At 37.8% G+C, this 14,907-nt stretch overlaps 1 protein-coding gene across 5 annotated transcripts in view; it reads left to right on the top strand.

Annotated features, from left to right (window-relative positions):
* LRRC49 (leucine rich repeat containing 49) overlaps nucleotides 1–14,907 on the top strand; it is a 177,976-nt gene that overhangs the window by 2,339 nt on the left and 160,730 nt on the right. For 4 of the 5 annotated variants that reach the window (XM_070431168.1, XM_070431152.1, XM_070431175.1 and 1 more), the window contains 3 exons: nucleotides 5,742–5,829; nucleotides 11,193–11,330; nucleotides 11,580–11,682. In XM_070431168.1, coding sequence (XP_070287269.1) covers nucleotides 5,742–5,829; nucleotides 11,193–11,330; nucleotides 11,580–11,682 — 329 coding nt within the window. The remainder of the gene's footprint in view (nucleotides 1–5,741; nucleotides 5,830–11,192; nucleotides 11,331–11,579; nucleotides 11,683–14,907) is intronic. The other variant, XM_070431160.1, reaches the window with a different exon arrangement.

The raw sequence follows: 14,907 nt of genomic DNA, 5'->3' as shown, positions 1-14,907 counted from the left end.
CAGATTGTATGTGTGTGTTAAAATTCACATAACATAAAATTTACCATTTTGATCATTTTAAATTGTACAAATCAGTGGTATTAAATACATTCACAATGTTGTGCACTCATCACTACTGTCTACTTCCAGAACATTTTATCACCAAAGAGGTGTCCCTGTAACCATTAAGCAGTCACTCCCCATGTCCTCTACCCTACGTCACTGGAAGACACAAATCTGCTTTCTGTGTCTATAGATATTTTTACACTTTAATGGTGAAGGTGTGACAGATGTTTCCTCTCCCCACTTGCTACCTCACTTCCCCTATTCCCATCCCCTCCCCAAGCCTTCCATATAAGTTCTTTGGTTAATCTCTTCCCTTTCTCCCCCACTCTCTCCCCTGCCTTCCTCTTTCCCTCTGAAATCATGCTTTCATTGTCTTTGGATCTATTTTGTCAATTGATTTTGTTAATTAGATTCCACATATAAATGAGATCATATGATATTTGTCTTTCTCTGACTTCCTTATTTCGCTTAGCATAATACTCTCCAGGTCCCTCTCAAAGGGTAATAAATCCTTCTATTTTACAGTTGCATAGTATTCCACGGTGTAAATGTACCATAGTTTTTAAATCCATTCATCCACTGATGCGTACTTGGGCTGTTTCCAGGTTTTAGCTATTGTGCTGCTGTGAACACAGTGGTGCATATATTCTTTCTGACTGGTGTTTCAGGATTCTTAGGATATATTCCCCGAAGTGGGATTGCTGGGTCAAATGGAAGTTGGATCTTTAATTTTTTGAGGAGACTCCATACTTGTTGTTTGTTGATTTATTGATGGTAGCCATTCTGGCAGGTGTGAGGTGGAATCTCATTGTTTTAATTTGCATCTCTCTGGTGATTAGTGACATTGAACATTTTTTCATATGCCTCTTGGCCATTTGTATGTCCTCTTTGGAGAAGTGTCTATTTAATAATGTTAATTCTACCAATCCTTTTTAAAAAAAAATATATTTTTTATTGATTTCAGAGAGTAAGGGAGAGGGAGAGAGAGATGGAAACATCAGTGATGAGAGAGAATCATTGATTGGCCGCCTCCTGCACACCCCACACTGGGGATCGAGCCCATAACCTGGGCATGTGCCCTTGGTGGGAATCAAACCTGGGACCCTTCAGTCCATAGGCTGACGCTCTATCCACTGAACCAAACCGGCTAGGTCCTTTGCCCATTTTTAATTGGGTCATTTGCTTTCCTTTTGTTGAGTTGTATAGTACTTTCTATATTTTGGAAATTAACCCCTTATCACATGTATCATGTTCTTCTATGCAGTAGGTTCCCTTTCAATTTGATGCTAGTTTCTTTTGCTGTGGAGAAGTTTTTTAGTTTGATGTAGTCCCATTTATGTTTTCCTTTGTATCTGTGAAAATTTTGCTTCATGAGATGTCTGATATTTTGCTGCCTATGTTTTCTTTTAGGATTTTTATGGTTTCATGACTTAAATTTAAGTTTTTAATCCATTTTGAGTTTATTCTTGTGTATGGTTAAGTTGTGTGATCTAGTTTTATTTTTTTGCATATACATGTCCAATTTTTGCAACACCATTTATTGAAGACATTATCCTTATTCCATTATATGCTCTTACCTCCACTGTCAAATATTAATTGAGCATAATGGCTCAATTATGGGTTCTCAATTTCTGGGTTCTCTGCTCTGAAATATTGATCTATATGCCAGTTCTTGTGCTAGTACCAGACTGTTTTGATTACAGTGGCTTTGTAGTACAGCTTGATATCCAGTATTGTGATCCCTCCAACTTTTTTCTTCTTTCTCAAGATTGCTGCGGCTATTTAGATCTTTTTTAGTTCCATATAAATTTTTGGAGTATTTGTTCTAGATCTGTGAAATATGCCATTGGTATTTTAATAGGGATTGCATTGAATCTATAGATTGCTTTGGGTAGTATGGACATTTTAGTAATGTTAATTCTATCAATCCATGAACACAGTATATTCTTCCACTTGTTTATATCTTCTTCTATATCTTTTATCAACATCTTGTAGTTTTCTGAGTACAGGTCTTTTAGCTCCTTGGTTAAGGTTATTCCTAAATATATATATATTTTTAATATATTTTATTGATTTTTTACAGAGAGGAAGGGAGAGAGATAGATAGTTAGAAACATCGATGGAAGAGAAACATCGACCAGCTGCCTCCTGCACATCTCCCACGGGGGATGTGCCCGCAACCCAGGTACATGCCCTTGACCGGAATCGAACCCGGGACCTTTCAGTCCACAGGCTGATGCTCTATCCACTGAGCCAAACCGGTTTTGGCTATTCCTAAATATCTTAATTTTTTGTTGTAATGGTTAATGGAGTTGTCTTTTTAGTTTCTCTTTCTGAGAGTTCATTATTGGTGTATAAAAATGCCATAAATTTCCGAATGTTAATTTTGTATCCTGTTACATTGCTGTGTTCATTTATTAAATCTAGTAGTTTTTTGGTGGAGTCTTTAGGGTTTTCTGTGTACAATATCATGTCATCTGTGAATAATGACAGTTTTACTTCCTCCTTTCTAATTTGGATGCCTTTTATTTTTTCTTCTTTTCTGATCACTATGATTAAGACTTCCAGTACTATCCTATATAATAAAAGCCTAACATTGCCAAGTGTCTGGTTGGCCATTCAACCAATCAAAGCGTAATATGCTAATGTTATGCTAAGGCTACTCAACTGCTTGCTATGACATGCACTGACCACCAGGGGAAGACAATAGACTGGTTGACCAGTTGCTATGACGTGAACTGACCACCAGGGGGAAGATGCTCTGACTGGTAGGTTAGCTTGCTGCTGGGGTCTAGCCTATTGGGACTGAGGGAGATGAGCCAGACATGCCCCGGAGCCCTTCCGCAGTCCCTTCCTGGCTGGCCAACCTCCCATGTCCCTTCCCGGCCCCGATCGTGCACCAGTGGGGTCCCTTGGCTTGGCCTGCACCCTCTCGCAATCCGGGACCCCTCAGGGGATGTCGGAGAGCTGGTTTTGGTCCAATCCCGGAGGCCAGGTGGAGGGACCCCACTGGTGCACAAATTTGTGCACTGGGCCTCTAGTGTTGAATATGCACGGTGAAAGTGACATTCCTGTCTTCTTTTTCTTCTTAGGGGGAATGCTTTTAGTTTTTGCCCATTGAGTATGATGTTGGCTGTAGGTTTTCATATATGGTCTTTTAAAAAATATATATATTTATATTGATTTCAGAGAGGGAGGGAGAGAAAGAAACACCCGTGATGAGAATCATTGATTGGCTGCCTCCTGCACACCCCTTACTGGGTATTGAGCCCACGACCCGGGCATATACCCTTGACTGGAATTGAACCTGGGACTCGTCAGTTCTCAGGCCAACGCTCTATCCACTGAGCCAAACCAACTAGGCCCATATATGGTCTTGATTATGTTGAAGTATGATCCCTCTATTCCCACTTTGCTGAGGGTTTTTATAAAAAACTGGAGGCCCGGTGCCACGCACAGATGGGGTCCCTCAGCATGGCCTGCTCCCTCTCGCAATCCGGGACCTCTTGGAGGATGTTGGACTGCTGGTTTTGGCACGATCCCCACAGGCCAGGCCGAGGGACCCCATTGGTGCATGAATCCGTGCACCAGGCCTCTAGTATGCATATAAGATCTTTGGTTAATCTCTTCCTGCCCTCGCCCCTCCCCCCTTCCCTCTGAGATTCATCAGTCTGTTCCATGTTTTCATGTCTGTGCATTGAGCGTCTTCCCCCTGGTGGTCAGTGCACCTCATAGCTACCGGTCAAATGGTTGCTTAGGTTTTTATATATATAGTTGGGTTTTGGATTTTGTCAAATGTTTTTTCTTGTATCTATTGTTATGATCATGTGGTTTTTGTCTTTCAATTTGTTTTTGTGACGTATCACATTTATAGATTTTTGAGTATTTTACCAGCCTTGCATTCCTGGAATGAATCCCACTTGGTCATGGTGTATGATCTTTTTACTATATTGCTGGATCCAATTTGCTAATGCTTTCTTGAGGATTTTAGCATTTATGTTCATCAGCAAAATTGGCCTGTAATTCTCTTTCTTTGTATTGTCTTTATCTGGTTTTGGAATTAAGATAATGCTGGTCCCCTAAAAGAGCTTGGAAGTGTTTCTTCCTCTTGGATTCCTTGGAATAGTTTGAGGAAGGTAAGTGTTAGTTTTTCTTTGAATGTTTGGTAAAACTCCCCTGTGAAGCTGTCCAGACCAGGGCTTTTGTTTGCTGGGATTTTTTTGATTGCTGCTTCAATTTCATCAGTTTTATTGGCTTATTCAGGTTTTCTGATTCTTCCTGATTCAGTTATGGAAGATTGTACTTTTTCTAGGAATTTGTCCATTTTGTCCAGGTTTTTCAGCTTGTTGACATATAGTTGTTCATAGTATTTTCTTACAATTCTTTATGTTTTTATGGTGTCAGTTGTTACCTCACCTTTTTGTTTCTGATTTTATTAATTTTGATTCTCTCTGTTTGCTCCTTGATGAGTCTGGCTTAAGGCTCATCAATCTTGTTTATCTTTTTCAAGCTAGCTCTTAGATTCATTTACCTTTTGTAGTGTTTTTTCGTCTCTATGTCATTTATTTCTGCTCTAATATTATTTCATTGTTTCTACTTACTTTGGGCTTTTCTTGTTCTCTTTTTAAAATAACTTTTCTTGTTTTGTGAGTTAAGCCTTTAATGCTAGGAACTTCCCTCTCAGGACTGCTTTTGCTGTGTCCCATAGATTTTGGGTTGTTGTGTGTTCATTTTAGTTTCTATGAACTAACTAACTTCCTTCCTTCCTTCCTTCCTTCCTTCCTTCCTTCCTTCCTTCCTTCCTTCCTTCCTTCCTTTTATTTATTTTTAGAGAGTGAAAGGGAGAGAGGAGGGGGAGAGGGAGAGGGAGAGGGAGAGGGAGAGAGAGAGAGAGAGAGAGAGAGAGAGAGAGAGAAGAACATTGATGTGATAGAGATACATGCACTAGCTGCCTCCCTTAAGCTTCCTGAATGAGGCCTGGGATTAAAACTGTAACCCAGTAACATGCTGTTGATCTGAAATCCAACCCACCACCTTTCCGTCAGGGACTGACAGGTTAACCACTGAGCAAAACCAGCCATGGCTGTTTCCATTAAGTGTTTTATTTCTTAGTTGAGTTCATTGGTAACTCATTCATTGTTTAATAACATACTATTTAGTCTCCATGTGTTTGAATGTTTTTTAGTGTTTTTATTGTGGTTGATTTCTAATTTCATGCCATAGTGATCAGAGAAGATGCTTGATATGATTTCAGTCCTTTTGAACTAGTAGAGACTTATTTTGTGTCCTAACTTGTGGTCTATCTTTGAGAATGACCAATGTGTAATTGAGAAGAATATATATTCTACAGCTTTGGGGTCAAATGTTCTGTAAGTGTCAATAAAATCCACCTGATCTTGTGTGTTATTTAAAGTCTGTGTTTCCTTGTTGTTGTTTTTTATCTGGAAGATCTATCCAGTATTGCCAGGGTGTTAAAGTCCCTTACTGTGACTTCTATAGGTTTTCTTATTCTCAGTTATTCATAAATGGAATTATACAATTTTTGGCATTTTGTGTTTGGATTCATTCACTTAGCATAATGTTTTCAAGGTTCATCTGTATGTTGTAGTATGTGCCACTTACTATATGTTATTTTGTACTTATCTTCATTACTTACTGTTAAGTTCTTACCCAATTTTTTAAAAAATGTTTTTTAGGTTGAATTAAGGCTAAATAAAGAAACACCATCATTCCCTGGTCGACTCTTACAACATGACCTTGAAAGAAACTACTCAAGTAGGCAAGGTATTGTCAATGAGTAGAGATCAAATATGGTTTATCTTCTTTGAGTAATATTGTTTAACATTATTGAATTTCTATATTCAAATAGACTTGAATTAAAAATGAAATGGTTATTGGTTACCAAATTGGTTTGATATTTACTTAAGTCAGAATTTATTTTATATACACAACATAATAGATTATTCCCAAAACAGAAAAATATGTATTTTAGTTTGTGGGTGGGCTATGTATAAGAGAATGGGAAGGAATCTTCCAAATACTTTATTAGAAGTAGGAAAAATGGCTAATTAGTGAAGGTAAGAGTATGGAAACATTCTTTAGAAAATAAGGAAACAGTGGAAAGTTAGGAGTGAAAAAGAAACAATCTCCCTTAGTAATGAATATAATTATAGTTATTATATCAAAGGCTTTAAACTTTAGTGTGCATCACCTAAGATCTTGTTAGAAAGTGTATTCTAGCGCTCCACTTGCCCTTTTCCACTTACCCATTCTGATTTTATAGGTCTTAGGTGGCATATATAAATATATATTTTAATAAATGAAACAAGGGTTTCTAACAGATATGGTTTGTGGACCACACTTTGAAAAATACTGCCTTATTTGATCTGGCTATATTTCTGAAGTGTATTTTTCAATTTAAGGAGAAAATTCCAATATTATATTTGAGTTGTTAGTTGGTTGCTAATAACTATTAGCTATTGGTAGTGTGTAGTATAGTACAGAATCCTATGTACAGTACCATGTCCACCTCCTAGAAGTTTGTGTGAGAGGACTGATTAGTATAGGCCTCTCTAGATTATTCATTTCATTACTGCATCAATATGTGGCAACTTTGAATATTTGATTAGTTTTCACTTTTTTTTTTTTTTGGACTTTCCTCATGGGCCCATGTAATCTGACATGATTTTTCTCTTTCCTATATCCTACACTCTTGCCTTGGCCAATTGCTTGGGCATGACATCAGCCTAACTGCAGTTCCACAGTGCAGGAAACATCTCTCTTGACTTCTTTGGTTCAGTTGAATACATATTTATTGAGTATGTAATGTACCAGATACTGTATTAGGCACAAAGTTTTACATGTGAAGAACCTGAAATTTCTCAAGTAGGATTTAAAAAATATTTTGTTGATTTGAGAGGGAGACAGAGAAATATCAATGATGAAAGGGAATCACTGATTGGCTACCCCCCCCCCCCCCCCCCCGCCCCACTGGGGATTGAGCCTGCAACCTGGGCTTGTGCCCTGACTAGGAATCAAACTGGAACCTCCTGATTCAGAGGTCGATGCTCAACCACTGAGCCAGACTGGCCAGGCCATCAACTAAGATTTTTGATGTTTGCATTGTGAACTTCCTTCACATTTTTTATAACAATATCTTATTTTTTATATTTTTTTTACAAATTATGAGTAAAAAATACTTTTCCAAGCTATTCTCAAGTTAGAGGGGGAAGTTGGTGTACAGATTTCTGAATGGCTGGCCGCGTAAATTTATTTAAGTTGTAAAGTATTATTAGGTGCTTGCTAATGAGGAAATAATATGGAGACACTGAATTTTGTGAACATGAGAGATAAAGTCTCATATATAAATAATGACCCATAAATTCAAATTAATTATTTAGGGAAAAATAAACCCATTTGTTTTTTATTAAAAGATTTTATTCAAAATCATTCTCTGTGACAGGCTACTCATTTGTACTAGTTGTTTCTAAATGTACCTCCTCCATAGCTTCAGGTAGTTTCATGTAAAAAAGTCCACATAGTATATAGCTGTCTTCTTGACTTTTGCTCACAATTCTACCTTCAAAGGCATAAAACTTTGGAAAAATTATAATTAGCACTGCATCAGAAAATGTTTGGGGATGACTGTTTAATAAACTGCATCCTGATATCTAATCATTATAATTGGCTTTACCCCATTTTTTATTTTTCAAAATTAATTGAACTTATATATATATATATAGTTGACCCTTGAAAAACAAAAACACTACTGAAACTGTGTGGTCCACTTATGCATGGATTTTTTTTCACTAAAATATGCAGTTGGCACATTGTATTTCTGGGTTGTGTATATGCAGATTCAACCAACCATGGATGGAAGAGTATTTCCACCCATGGTTAGGAATCCGCCTATACTGAGGGCCAACTGTATGCATTGTTCTGTGCCATCCTATATAATAAAAGGCTAATATGCAAATCGACCAAATGGTGGAACGACTGGTCGCTATGACGTGCACTGACCACCAGGGAACAGACACTCAATGTAGGAGCTGCCCTCTGGTGGTCAGTGCACTCCCACAGGGGGAGTGCCGCTCAGCCAGAAGCTGGGCTCACGGCTGGTGAGCGCAGTGGTGGTGGCGGGAGCCTCTCCCGCCTCCACAGCAGTGCTAAGGACTCCTGGGGGAATATCTACCTTTTGGCTTAGGCCCACTCCCCAGGAGCCGGCCTAAGCCAGCAGGTGGACATCCCCTGTGGGTCCCGGAGGGGACGAATCCAGTGCACGAATGTTGTGAATCGGGCCTCTAGTTTTATATAAGGGACTTGAGCATCTATGGATTTTGCTATCTGCAGGGTTGGGGCCCTGGAACCAATCCCCCACAAACACCAAGGGATGATTAAAGATTTTGAAGAGTCAAAAATTATAGTCAAATTTTTTACTGCATGGGGGTCAGTGCCCATTACCCTCATATTGCTCAGCATACTGGTAAATTAACCAATTGTACTCTCAGTCCTAAGCAATGAAACTATTATGTTTTAGTTAGACTAGTTAGTCTAAAACTTGGTATGTGATTTCTTTTAGGCTTTTTTAGAATATTGTTTAAAGTTAACCCTGATATCCTTGAGATTTTGTAAGAGTCAGATAGTCCAGGAACTACTATACAGTAAAATCTCAGTTAAATAGACCTAAGTGATCAAATCCCTTAATTAAGAAGTCTAAAATGTGAATATAGAGAGGAAGAAGCAATGCTTAACTTTTTATTTTATATTTGTTAATCTTCCCCTGAGGATATTTTTTCCATATATTTTCTAGAGAGAGTGGAAGGGAGGGAAGGAGGGAGAGAAGGAGAGGGAGAGGAAGAGAGAGAGAGAAAGAGAGAGAGAGAGAGAGAGAAACATCAGTGTGAGGGAGTCAAATTGATTGGTTGCCTCCCACATGCTAGGGATTGAATCTGCAGCCCTTGACTGGAATAGTACCCGCAAACCTTCCGTGCACGGACCAATGCTCTAACCACTGAATAAAACCAGCCACATATATGACCATGAATTATATCAGCCAGCCTCCCACCCATCTATTCATCCATCTTTCTTTTCATCCATCCACTCATCCATCTCTTCATCCATTCACCCATCCATCCATCCATCCATCCATCCATCCATCCATCCATCCATCCATGTATCCATGTATTTAGGGTCAAGTGCAGTGAAGATTCTTACCAAATGTTGAACATTATTCCTCTAAACAGCTGTGAGATTCTAATTATTAAAAATTCTTTCAACAGTTTTACCCTGATTTTCTTTTTTAACAGAAATACTATATACAAAATAGATTTCCTATTAACTCTTATGGAATTGGAAAATCAATTAATTTACTGATTTCCTATTGAATTTAGATTTTTCTAAGAAAATAAAAATATGAAATGAGGTCTGTCTCTCAAGGAGCTTAGACATTTAATTGGGAAGAGAAAGGCTGCATATCTGGTAAATTAAATAGTGGTATATGAAATAAACAACAACGGGAAATATTTCCATTAAAATTTTGCTATATAGTAATGCAGTTTATATGTAGGATGAAACATCCCATGTATATATATGGGATTGTGATACACATATATTTGTATATATGTGGGTGTTTATATATCCACATAAATAAGTGGATGTTTCAACACAGATCACTCTAGTCTCCAATCATTTAGAGGATCTTGTTTGTGTATTTTGAAGCTTTTCTACCCAATCATTCTCATCTCTTGCTAATTATTGTAAGCCATATATTACACTGATTGTGATAGTAAGCCCATGGGGATAGTGATTATGACAGGAGCTGAAAAGGGTGAAGATAAAATTCCTTTACTCATTGAGTGTAAATAAAATTTACTGTTTTACTGCCTATACATCCCAAATCTTACAAAATTTAAATCTGCCTCTTAAACTGAGGATTAGCTTGAACTCTTGGCAAAAGAATTTAAAAAACCTAACTGCTGTTAATAAGAGAAATCAAGGTTGTCTATTGTTTGGAGTTTTTGTTTGTTTGTTTTTATATGACTTGTTAATCCTTTATAGTTAACCCTTAGACTAGTTTTTGTTTGTTTTTATTTCCAAATCAGTTTAATTGAATGATGGTTGCTTGGTATCCTGTTAGCAGCTGGTCATGTCACAAAACCAGGTCATTGGTGAACATAATGTCAATTTAGAATGCTTGTGATATTTCATGATATTTAGAAAAGTGGGTGTGAGCACAAAATATTGTTCAGGAAGCTAGGTGTGTGATATTTTGGTTTATACCTTTCATACCTGGAGAAGCTATCAAATACCATTGCTTTCTAGCTCTTTAATGTGATTTCAAGTTGTCATCATATTGTCTGATGGTCTCCCAAAGAGTATGTTAACTTTCTATATTTAGTTTTATTTTTTTCCTTATTGATCAGTTTAAGCAGCAGAATTCTGTGGTAATTTTAAGTTCTATTTTACCGCTTATTGCTCCCTTCAACATCAAGTGCCACTTTCAGGAAATTTGCTTTTCATAGAAGAAAATACAATAGAATTCCTCTGGTGTTCAAACTGTCTCCTTCAACCCATACTCAAATCTTACCTCATTTCTGGAACTTTCCAGGATCTCTTCTTGAACATTCTACATGCTTCTGTAGATCTTTAGATTATATCTTAAGATCCACCTTCCATCAAACCCATCTGTAACTATCTTGATTAAGTGAAAAATAATGAGACACATTTATGTGTGAAGATACCGTTAGGTTTTATTTTTTTATTCTGCATTTTGTGCATGTTCTTCTAACTAGTTTATTTATTTCATATGGGTTTGCCCACTAGATTGAAAGCTACCTAATGGTAGGGATAACATATAACAGCCTAAAAATGTCATGGGGTTGTCATATACCCTGTGGCTCATCATTAGAAGTGTATAAAATTTGTTGACATCCACTTGATTCTACGATATTCTCTATAATAGTAGCCGAGCATACAAAAAAAGTGATGATGTGAGGTTTACATTTGCTATCCAAAGTACTTTCTCTGTATGCCCTGTAGTAAAGTCATATACTATGTAGCTTTGTGATAAACTTTTTGATATTTTGAAGGAGATGGAAGAGTAATAAGCCCTTCACCTCGTAATAAATCATCATGCATCTCATCCACAGCAAACGTGACAGAACTAAATGGGCTGGACATGAAAACTACCATGAACTCCTTATCAGCATTTGGAGATTCTTCCATTCAGATACCTTCCAAGTCCAGAATCCGGCAGGGCTGTCATAGTGCTGGCCCAAATGTATCTGGTAATGAGGGACTATCATCTCAGTTATAAGAGCGTTAAAATTTCGTATTAGGTGTCAGCATTAAAAGGGATAAAGATAAGTTTGAGGAAGAAAGAAAGAAACTCAAGTTTAGTAATTAACTTCAAACATGGAGAGCTATGGAAACTATACTTTCTAGAAAAGATATTTTTAGGTGCCAAAGTTCTCCAAATTTTAGCTTTTAAAGGTTTTTCTTAATCAAGTAATTTGTATATATATCATTTTCAATAGGTGATCATATTAATTTGGTGAGCTCATCAGTGTCATCATTTCACATTCTCCAGCGTTCTTCTGAAGAGAAAATTCTTTACTCAGACAGACTGACCCTAGAAAGGTGAGGACAATTTATTATTTTTTTGACTAGATAATACACAGACATGGTACAAGATTTGATTGGTATAAAAGTCTCTCTCCCTCGTCTCATTCTCCAACTATCCAGTTCTTCCACGTGAGAATAACCACTGTTATCAATTGTTTATTTATCCTTTGAGGGGTATGAGGAGGAATTTTATACCTATGTAATGTAAAATAAAAGAGTACTAAGTAATTCTGTAATATGACCGATGAAAATGGATTTTAGGATAGCAAAAGCTTTGCAATATAGTCGTCACACAGGCTACTGGGCCCTGTTCAGTTGAATCCCCTGTTACCTCACTGGCCTTACCTCCTCCCAATCTCTCCTTTGCTCACTCTGCCTCCTTGAATACACCAAGCATGCTTACATTTTTAGGGCTTTTGCACTTACTGTTCTCACTTCCTTTCCTCCTTTAGGTTTTTACTCAAATGTCATCATCTCAGGGATGGCCTTCCCTGGCCACTCTCTCCAAAATAGTAACCCCGTTCACCCTGACAGTCCCCAGCTCCTTCTCTGCTTCATTTTTTTAGGTATTATCACTCTCTAATGTATTAAATATTTTACTTATCAAGTTTATTATTTGTCTCCTTCTACTAAAATATAAACTCTACAAACACTAGGAGTTTTTTGTTGTTGTTGTTCAGTTCTGTATTCCCAGCACCTAGAATAGAACCTGGGACAAAATAGGCTCTCAATAAAATTTTTTGAATGAATGAATATACTTAGGACTTGATCTTCATCATTAAGTCCAGGAAAGTACCTGCAATAGAATAGTGGATGAAGGATCAACCCTACCTTAGTGCTATAATCAGCAAAAAAAAAAAATCTCTGCTGTGCATTCCTTTATCTCAGTGCTGCGTATATAATAGCAAATTGTTAAGCAAACTTCTTAGCTTAGTAGTGCACACCTGACAGCAAATGTCACGGATCATTTGTATTTGTATTTGGGAGAAAGCTCTCTGGAGAGTGTGACATGTTGTTTTGTAGACAAAGGAACACTTGAGGACAGTTACTCTTATTACATCTTTGCAGAATTATTGGTTTTTGAAATTGTAATGCTAATACTTACAACTTCCACAATATATTTTTTGTTTTTCTTTTTAATCCTCATCCTAGGATATGTTTTTATTGATTTTTTAACGAGAGAGAGTAAAGGAGAGGAAGAGAAAAACATCGATGTGAGAGGGAAACATCAATTGGTTACCAACAGGGAATTCAATCTGCAACCTGGGTATGTGCCCTGACCAGGAATCGAATGTGACCTTTTGGTGCACAGAACAATGCCTGACCAACTGAGCCACGCTGGCCAGGCCACTTTCACAGTTTTCTAATGTTTTGTTGGATTTTGTGATAATTTTATCTCACTCTTTAAAAGTCCATCCAAGAATAATACCTCAGCCCTTTAGTGTCATGTTACTCGAGACTAACAGGAGCCAATATTTATAAGATTGTGATACAAGTTAGGCACTGGTGTTGTAGCTTGGGTGACTCGGGCAGTTGTGAAGATTGTTTTTGGCACATGACACAGACTTTGACCAGGTGAAGACTTGTTTAACCAGAAAGTCAGGACCAAGGGAATTGACTCAGCTTCAAAGGCTGGTTATGATGGCAGGATCACAAAGATGTCAGAGGCTTAGGCACAATTTTATTAGTACCAGGATGTGCAGTCATGAAAGGTGGGCTGGCAGTAAGACAGTCAGGGATCATTGTTTGAGAACCAGTAGGTAAGCTCTGTGATTTTCAAAGGGAGATCTGCCATGCTGTGCTTGTTTCTTAGCCGGGAGACTTAGGGGTCAAGAGTAGAATTCAGGCCCTGGCTGAGTGGCTCTATTAGTTGGGGCATCCTGCAGTACACCAAACGGTTGCAGGTTTGATTCCGGTCAGGGCACATACCTAAGTTGCAAGTTTGATCCCAGGTCAGTACATGTCTGAGAGACAGCCAAACAATGTTTCTCTCTCACATTGATCCTCCCTCCCTCCCTCACTCCCTCTCTCCCTCCCATTGATGTTTCTCCCCCTTCCTCTCTCTTTAAGAATCATTAAAAACAAGTCCTCAGATGAGGATGAAAATTTTTTTTTTTTAAAGAGTAGAATCCAGCCCTGAGAAGAAATGCTTGGAAGAGCTAGGCTCTTAGTATATAGGCCTGGAGTACCAGGAAGGCAGCTTACCAGCACCTAGTGGCAATCAGAGGCAAAAGCATAATTCAATAGACACCTCAGGGATTTTGTAGGCTTAACAAACTCTTCTTGAGAGCGCTGGGTAATAACCCAGTATGTGTATGTTTGCTTGTTTTGCTGGATGACAGGGTCTTATGGGGTTAAGGGTTGTGCATATGAGCCTTGGAGTTGGGACTTAGTCACTGGATTTGGAATCTAAGAAAGTGACTTTATTTCAAGTTGCTGTGGTTTATATAAGAGGTGGCTCAGAGGGTTGTGTGTTTTTCTCTAGCTTAGTGATACTGACTCAAGAATTGGATGAACTAGACTCTGGGGTATCAGTAATTTTAACTATGAGAAACAGAGGACGATAGTTTTTTGCTAAACTGATGCACAAAGATAAATTTTAAATGAGAATACTTACAATTTATAGAACAAAAGTACTAAATGAGGTAGTGTAAGTAAGTGCATGAAATGAATTCTAAACACTAAGCACACGTTAAAAGAATTAAACTATTATGTAATATTGTTTTTCTTCTATTTTAAACCAATTTCTTCAGGGTCTGTATTTTTTTAATCCTCACCTGAGGATTATTGATTTTAGAGAGAGGGGAAAAGGAAAGAGAGAGAGAGAGAGAGAGACCTGTTGCCTCTTATATGTACTCTTGTATGTGCCCCAATCAGGGATTGAACCCACAACCTGGGTATGTGCCCTGACACAGAATGGAACCCACCCCTCTTCAGTGTACGAGATGACTATGATGCTCCAACCACCTGAGCCATGCCAACCAGGGCTTCAGGGTTGGTCTGTATTTTTAAACATCGTATCGTTGTTAACCATTAATAATTGTTATTACCTGGTGCTAATGATTTTTTTGCTCTTTATGGGGAGGATTCTGATTAGTCACACAGTTTCACTTATGCTTGTAGCACTCTGATTTGCTTTAAAGGTTCCATTAACTTGATTCTTACTGAAAGGAAATATTTCTTTTGTTTAAATTTATCTTTTTTGTTGAAAGTATTATAGATGTCCTCTTTATTTCCCCC

This window comes from Myotis yumanensis, unplaced genomic scaffold (genome assembly GCF_028538775.1).
Source record: "Myotis yumanensis isolate MYYU_CA2020_CCGP unplaced genomic scaffold, mMyoYum1.0.hap1 SCAF_1, whole genome shotgun sequence".
Taxonomy (NCBI): Eukaryota; Metazoa; Chordata; class Mammalia; order Chiroptera; family Vespertilionidae; genus Myotis; species Myotis yumanensis.
Note: the sequence above shows the minus strand (reverse complement) of the source record. Positions and strands in the feature narration are given on the sequence as shown.